Genomic DNA, 8,695 nt, shown 5'->3' on the forward strand with positions numbered 1-8,695 from the left:
TAGACTACGATATTCAGTGCCGAATCCTATCTAGGCACTGTACTGAGGGGTCCTTTTACAAGGGTACACTAGCGTTTTTAGTGCATGTTTATTAGAGACACCCATAAAATCCTATGGGCATCTCTAGCATTTAGCACATGCTAATTAGTAGCACGTGCTAAAACGCTACTACTCCTTTCTAAAAGACCCACTAAATAACCAGATCTTTAGAGGTACCCAGAAGCTATCCAGATATGGCCGATATTCATGCCGTACCCGCATAGCTAACCATGCAAGAGTTAGGGCTGCTATTTAAGTGGTCCTATCTGCATGGTTTGCTACTTAAGCACTGGCACCGAATATCACCAATGCCAACATAACTCATAGCTCCACTCAGACTCTGCCATTAGCCCATCCCAGCACTAACCAGCTAACGCCGCAGCAATCAGAGCACATATACAGCAGCACTATCCAGTTAAATGCTGCTGAATATCCCCTCCCAACCACTTAGCATGATTTAACTGGGCAGGAATGTCTCACTCTCTTGCACAGTAAATCATTTTGAAAATCAAATTCCATAGTATTGTCGGTACTATAATAACAAATGCATATTCCAGTGGCATAGCCAGGAAATTTATTTTACAGGGGGTGCGTTAGGAGGTCACGTGACGCCATGCACGCGAGCGGTCGCTAAAAGATCAGCTCCGTGCTCCTTCTAGATAACCCCGGTTTGGAATCCCGCAAACCTAAGCCAAATCACCTCAGCAAGGATCGAGATACCATCTTAACGATATACCTACTCTAGTTGGTGATCAAAAGCGGCGATGGCGGCCAAATCGATCCGACGAGACAAGGAAAAGAGCAAACTCGGAGAAGACAAGATGGCGGCCCCGGCAAGTCCGTCGAACATAACAGTTAGCTCCGCATGGACAGCAGAAATCGTGGGAGAAGTCACTACAGCACTGGAAGCCATCTTAGACAAGAAACTACAGGGGCTGGAAGCCAAACTCGAGGGTCTCCAAACGCACATGACTCAACTAAGTCAGGAAGTGGCTAGTTTTCAACAGCGCACGGGGGCCCTCGAAGATCAGGTCACTGCGGTGGAATGCCAGTATGCCAAGCTCCTGAAAACGGTTGAAACTCAAGCGGAAAAGCTTGAAGATCTCGAAAATCGATCGAGAAGAAACAACCTTCGTTTTGTAGGCTTACCGGAGGAGTTGGGAGACAAAGAGCTACGAGGATTTTTGGAGACGTGGCTTACAAAAGAACTCCGATTACCTACAGATATGGGCCCACTGGTCATAGAACGGGCCCATCGGGTAGGACCGGTGAGACAGAATAATAACAGACCAAGGGTGGTTATCTGCAGAGTATTAAATTTTCATCACAAAACTGTCATCATGCAGAAATTGCGAGCGGGAGCCGGCTTGAACTACAACAATTACAAAATCCTATGTTTCCAAGATTATTCCATGGCGGTGGCCGCCCAAAGAAAGAACTTCTCACCAATTTGCTCCCAGCTGGTGCAGCATAAAATCAAGTTTGCTTTATTGTATCCTGCCAAATTAAAGATATTTTACCAGTCCAATACGCACATGTGCAACACGCTACCGGAAGCTCAAGAATATGTTAAAAGCATTTTAACAGCTAGAGATGAATGAATATTGCGGAAGAAGTAATCAAACTGACATGAGAGATTGAAACTCGTATACCAAAGACACAGCAAACATGGTGACAGAATTCTGGCACCAACCATAAACACAATTGGATTATAATTCTAACTAAGAACCTAGGATTACAATGAGAAGCTGGAATAGTTTGAAAGCTGCGAAAATGATAATGACAATATCTGACAGGAGACGCCGCGAAAGGACCTTCTTATATCGGATGAGGAATCAGCCCTGACTTGCAGTGGGATATTAAAATCAACACCAGTGAAGGACCAAAATCACTCCTCTGGGATACCAGAATTGGCAGGGGTGACGGCGCATACTGATAATGACTTGATGAAAGATGGCTGGCTGTGGCTGAAGAGTGCATGGCCATAGAGAAACCTGACAATCACAGTCGGGAACGGGAAAAAGAAAAAAAAAAAAAAAAAAAAACAGGAGAGAAGAACAGAGGAGACGACAAATAAAGGAGAACCCTCCTAATAACTACATATGGTGTCTCTGAGGCTGGTGAATGCGCAGCAAACTATAATATCCAGGTTTAAGAGTAAAATGTTTAAATACACTAAAGTTCTGTTTGTTAGAAGAATTTAATGATAAGACAATAAGGAGATTTCGGGTTAAAGTAATCTCATGTTGAATAGACATTATACTGTCATTAGGACAAAATACAACTGCTTGGATTTGACACAGCTGACTAGGGTGCTGTAACCCTGGCGGGGCATGTCAAAAATGTGAATTGATGATGAAAATTCTGAGGGACAGTTATATGTTAAAAGTATATGACCTTGTTACTGGGACACTGATACTAGAGTATAAAAGGTATTACGGGAGATTGAAATGCATGAGAAGATAAAATGCACTACGGGGGAGACTGGAAGGAGGGGGTTAACACGTGACAAGTCCAATAGGGACTGGGAACTCAAAAGGGGAACAGGGAGGGGAAGAGGAAGGTAGACTTCAGGGAGGGGATAAGAATGGGAAGGGAAGGATAGTGAATAGAACACAAGTAGATAGAGATAGTATTGGGAAAGAGGGATGGGAGGGGAAGAGAGTAACCCATTATAAAGCCAAAATCCAAACACAACTAATAGAAAGAACATGGCATCATAGAAGGGGTGGCTGGAGGCTGGGCCGGCGACTCCTAGAAGTAAAGTGTTATCAGAAGACAGTACAATGGATACAAAAAGGTAACAGATTAAGGTAGTATCTTGGAATGTAGGGGGCATACATTCCCCAATCAAAAGGTCAAAAATCTTGAGGCATCTTAAACGCATAGGGGCAGATATTGCGATGCTCCAAGAAACACATTTGTCCAAAACTGAGCATGCCAAACTAGCTAAATGGTGGGTAGCTGATTGTGTGGCATCTGCGGCCGTGGGAAAGAAAGGAGGGGTGGCAATACTCATACGAAAGGGGTTAGCAACTAAAGTGCATAGGATAATTACAGACCCAGAGGGTAGATATGTTTTGGGTATAGCTACGATAAATGGAAAAAACATGCTTCTGGGAAGCATTTATGCTCCTAATGTACTAGACCAAAAATTCTATAAGAATGTACTCAAACAGATCACACGGTTGGAATCGCTACCCACAATGTTGGGAGGCGATTTCAATATGACATGGGATCCAATCCTAGACAGGTCACACCCCCCAACTAAAATAAGAAAAATAGATACCAGAGGACTACCAGATTTTTGTACAACACTTGATTTAATTGACGTCTGGCGGACACTACACCCACTTGACAAAGAATACACACACCAATCCAGAGCACACGGAACATCATCTAGAATAGATTACTTACTAGCATCCCGCAACTTATTAACAGATATCATGGCGGCCCATATAGACCCTTGTGTAATATCGGACCACTCGGTGATAGGAATGAAATGGAACGAAGGAGGGAAAGATGAGAGGATGCACAACTGGACGTTTCCCGCATACTTGATAAGAGAAGCAAAATTTAGGGAATATTTGCTCGCAAAATGGGCTGACTATAAACACTTTAATGAAGGCTCAGTGAACGAAACGACTAATTTTTGGGAAGCGGCAAAGGCAGTATTGAGGGGCGAAATTATAAGTTATGTTGCGCAATATAAAAGAGCAAGAGATAGAGAAATTATGAGGCTTGAAAAACAACTACACCACTTGAATAGGCAATACGGCACGAATCCCTGTAACAAGACTAGACAGGAAATATTGGCCCTACAAACAACTCTGAATTCACTCCTGCACGAGAGAGAAATAAAGTCTCAGGCCTATTATAGATTCCAACTATATAGACATGGGAACAAAGGGGGCAAATATCTAGCTCGCCTTATAGCACCTAGGTATGCATCTAGGAACATAACAGCTATGAAAACCAAGGAGGGGAACCTCATACACACTAATCATGAGATCAGGCTAGCTTTCCAAACATACTATCAGCAACTTTATAAGGCTTCAGACCAGGAGGGATTATCAGGGGAATTATATTTAGAGGGCCTACAAATTCCGAAGCTGCAATGCAGTGACCAGAATCGCCTGAATGCTAGGATTAGCGATGAGGAGGTGGCCTGGGCCATTACTCAGAGCAAAACAGGCAAAGCCCCAGGTCCAGATGGATATAAAGCGGAATTTTATAAGCTGATGGGAGACTCGGTGATTCCTACCTTGGCTAGGGTATTTAATGAATGGATAGAAAAAGGTAAGATGCCTGAACATTTAAATTTAGCCCGAATAGTGGTGTTTCCCAAGCCTAAAAGAGATGAAAAATTAGTTACATCTTACAGACCTATCTCCCTACTCAATCAGGAAGCAAAGCTATTTGCCAAAATACTGGCAAACAGACTAGGCAGAATACTACCTGAGCTCATACATCCAGCACAAGTAGGATTCGTACAAGGTAGATCAGTTACGAAAAACATGAGGAACATTCTGGCGGCCTTGGAAGGATTGGGTCACTCCAAGGAACAAGCTTTAATGATAAGCTTTGATGCAGAAAAAGCATTTGATAGAGTGGAGTGGCCCTTTCTGTACTCGGTGCTAGAGAAATATGGATTCAATGGCAACTTTATGCAGGCAATCAGAGCACTGTATTATTTACCGAGAGCACAAGTACTGATAAACGGTAACGTATCAGGAGAAATACAGATTGGTAGAGGAACAAGACAGGGGTGCCCTCTGTCACCCCTGTTATTTGCGCTCCAATTGGACCCTCTCATTAGGGATATATATGATTGTAAAGCGGTACCTGGGGTGCAATTTAGGAAACAGGAGTTCAAACTGGCTGCATTTGCAGACGACTTGTTAATGATAATTACAAAACCGAAGAAGACACTTGAAAATCTTTTAGAGATTTTCCATGAATATGGAGACTATTCGGGTTTTAAATTGAACATGGACAAGTCGGAAGCACTTGCGATTAATGCGGATATCCAATGCTTATGGCTGGATGGATTCCCTTTGAAACAGACACATAACTTCTTTACATATTTGGGAATATTGCTACCGGCTAGGCCGAGAGAGATATATCAATTAAATGTAGCAAAACTGTTAGAGCAGACAACCCAACAATTGGACTCCTGGACCACTTTGACGCTGTCTTTGTCGGGGAGGATAAGTCTTATAAAAATGGTCATTTTGCCAAGGTGGCTATATGCACTACAGATCTTGCCCATAGCATTGTTACAGAAAGATATAAAACACCTATATAGACTAATGTTTAGGTTTTGCTGGGCCAGGAAAAGAGCTAGGATGCAGCAGAAATATATGTTGGGAGGATGGAAACAGGGGGGTTTAGGAATTCCCAACATTAAACTTTATAATATGGCCTGCCTCCTACGGCATGTGAGGGATAGGATTTACCAAACTCAAGAACATACACCCCTTGAGATGGAAAACGCGCTCTTTAGTCCTTATCGTTATATTACACTATTGCACTTGCGGAATACAGAGATTCCACATATACATAGAAATAATGTTCTACTCAAACCAATAAGAGAAGCATGGAGATTTTTAGGGACATTACTAGGAGGGGACCCGAACATAACTGAACTTATCAATATTAAAGGAAACCCGGCCTTTGTACCTGGGATGGAAAATAAAACTTTTGACAGATGGGAACAACTAGGGGTAATAGCATTGGCAGATGCTTTAGATGCAACTGGCGAAATTAAATCACTGACACAGTTGATAGGCCAAACTGAACAGGGCTGGGGTGACAAATATGCTTACTGCCAACTGAAACACTACATACAATCACTTAGTAAAGAAGTATTGAATAACAAACTGGGTAATAAGATTCAGACTTTCTTTGAAGAGATCTCTGAACAAGCCCCCTCCATATCACAAATACATCAGAAGTTGTGGAGTCTAGCCCCGGGGAAAGAATTGACTCAGGTCCGGCAGAAATGGGAGAAAGATATGGGAAGGGCTTTGGACTCTTGGGATATGATGAAGCAGATCAAAGATATTCCACACATAATAGGAGGAGCTGATTATAGAGAATGTGCGTATAGAATAATGCACAGAGCATACTTTACCCAAGTCCAACTGTTTAAATCGGGGGGAATTGAAACAGCTATGTGTTTGAAATGTAATAATTCTGAGAACTCATTGTATCATGCACTGTGGGATTGCGTACCAATACAACGCTATTGGAGGCAAATAGTTACTTATCTTACAGGAGTGGTGGGTAGTAGAAGAGACATGAATCCATTACAGCTAGTGTTAGATATGAAGGAGCCACAAAGGAGATTGAATGCTGATAAAACACTGTTGTGTCGAAAACTCTATCTGGTAGCAAGAAAATGTATCATGCAACATTGGACTGTAGCCAACCCACCGACTTTCTGGCATTGGCGCAATAAGGTGCATCAACTGTTGGTTTGGGAGGCAAAGGAGGCCAAAGGACATTGTAAAAGGAAAACTCGATTCTTTAAAATATGGGGATGCTGCTTGGATAAGATGACACAGAAAGGACGAAGTCTTATTGTTAATACTTTATAAATATATACTATAAGCTGGCAATTGAGGGAGTTTTGGCATATTGGAGTTACTGGGAGGGCTGACGGGAGGGGGGAGGGAGATGAGGAGGAGGGGATCAGGGGAGAGGAGGATAACGACTAAGGAAAGGAATTATGTAGATTGAATAGAAGGGGGGAACCACATCACTTTAAGGGATCTTAGCCGGATAATTTGAAATAAGAGCAAATGTGGTGGAACTCAATTGTCTGTAATCTGTGAAAGTAAATGTTTGTTAATATGCAGCTATATTTTAAAATAAAAATTGTTGAAACATACAGGGGGTGCGTCTCTCATGCGCTTCGGGTGCCTTCAAATCATCTCTGCTCCAGTCTTTACTCAGGCAGCAGCAACGTGACTTCCTCTTTGAACTGCTGCACCCTTCACAAAACAGGAAGTTGTGTCAAAAGGGCCGGTACAGTTCAGAGTAGTAGTCCCAGTGCAGGCTGCCTATCAGTACCGCTGCCTGGACAAAGACTGGAGCAGAGTTCATTTTAAGGTAGGGGCATGGGGCCGGGTCCAACAATGGGTGTGTATGCAGCACATGCACCTTGAATACATACACACCACTGGCATAACCCCTTAAAACATGTTCTACGGATGATTTATAGTATTACTTATGGTATTGCTTTTCACAACATCAACAAATTTTAATTTTGAAAACACTGATGTCAAGCCTGGTGAGCTGAAAAAACACAGCTTTTGTTTTATAAGCCTTAAGAGAGTTTTCCTCTACTGTCATCCACCCCAAAAACTGTTTGTTTTTTTATTTTTAAAAAGCTACCAAACTCCAAAACTAAGCAAACTGAATCTGGAAGTCTACAGAAACACATTGTTGAAAAACAAAACAAAAAAATATATTATTTTTTTTCTTAATTTATCAGAGGTCCAAACACAGCTTTTAAAACAAAGACAAACTTCCATGTTGTTATCTAGGACAACAGGAAGAAGGTACACAACCTGTGGGGACTGTTAACTAGGTAAGCATAATTCCTTTTGTCAGGAGGCACAAGGCTTAACCCTATTATCTCCCAACAGTTTCTGATTCAACCTTGCAAAATTCAAATTAAACAGAGTTATAGGCAAGCATACAGAACCCCCTGTGTTTCAGAACTCACACATATTTCAAACTCCAACAGTTTAAAAGATGCTATACATTTAAAAAATGTTATAACAGAAACACACCTGACTAAATGTGGGTTTATTGTGCAATCGAGAGCACCGGTCTCCATGACGGCAAGCTCCAATTTTAAAATAAAATGAACAGTTGACTCTAAGTGAAAAGAACAGAAGATATACATTATTCAAAACAATGCCTAATAACTCTGAGCATATGTAGAAACTTTGATTTAAAATAAGTAAACACAGCTTCCATTGCTGGCTTGGAGATGGCATATAAGAATTTTAAATAATACTAAAATAAATATGATGTTGCCTCACAGAGGTAGGCTGCAGATCCAGTTTCCATATTAGTGCTTATAGTAATATATCCTCACCATCTCCCAAACCCATCTCCATCTGCCACTCCCCCGTGTATCCTAACCTCTACACGCAAACTCCTTTCCTCCCCTCACACAGCGCATTTTTCTTCTGTTCCCTCCTTCCCGCGCTGTCTTCCCTACAGTAAATGAATGAGGGCACCCATTACGGCACTGGTTTTCTTTACGCTTTCAGTCACATGCACCCCCATTATGTTTCTAAAGATTCTGCTTCTCTCCAGCTCCCAAGTCTACACCCCATAGTACTCCTACACTCACTTGTCTTTCTCCGTGCCGAAGATGGAGGCCAAATACTCCGCCATCTTCCTCGCCGACCCGAGAAAGAAGGCCGTACGCCACCGCGTCATCAAACTTAACCCTGAAAACGTCATCATCGAGTACCGTCGCAGTGGCCTGACTTAGCTGCGTAAAGGGCTCTGTTGCCATGGGAACCTCCGCCGCGGTGTAAGTGGATTGAGCGGTAGTAGATTGTGCTGCAAAAGTGAAAAAAAAAAAAAGTAGTAAGTGGGTGAGTGACAGAATAAGGGCAGGAGGAGTAGG

The 8,695-nt window shown here is 42.3% G+C and overlaps 1 protein-coding gene across 1 annotated transcript in view; it reads right to left on the reverse strand.

Annotated features, from left to right (window-relative positions):
* U2AF1 (U2 small nuclear RNA auxiliary factor 1) overlaps nt 1-8,492 on the reverse strand; it is a 396,385-nt gene extending 387,893 nt beyond the window's left edge. Inside the window, exons 1-2 of the mRNA XM_030203793.1 lie at nt 8,414-8,492; nt 7,842-7,929 (exon numbers count right to left, since the gene is read on the reverse strand). Coding sequence (XP_030059653.1) covers nt 7,842-7,929; nt 8,414-8,457 — 132 coding nt within the window. The 5' untranslated portion in view covers nt 8,458-8,492. The remainder of the gene's footprint in view (nt 1-7,841; nt 7,930-8,413) is intronic.
* Nucleotides 8,493-8,695: the final 203 nt, after the last annotated feature.

Source organism: Microcaecilia unicolor, chromosome 5, assembly GCF_901765095.1.
Source record: "Microcaecilia unicolor chromosome 5, aMicUni1.1, whole genome shotgun sequence".
NCBI lineage: Eukaryota > Metazoa > Chordata > Amphibia > Gymnophiona > Siphonopidae > Microcaecilia > Microcaecilia unicolor.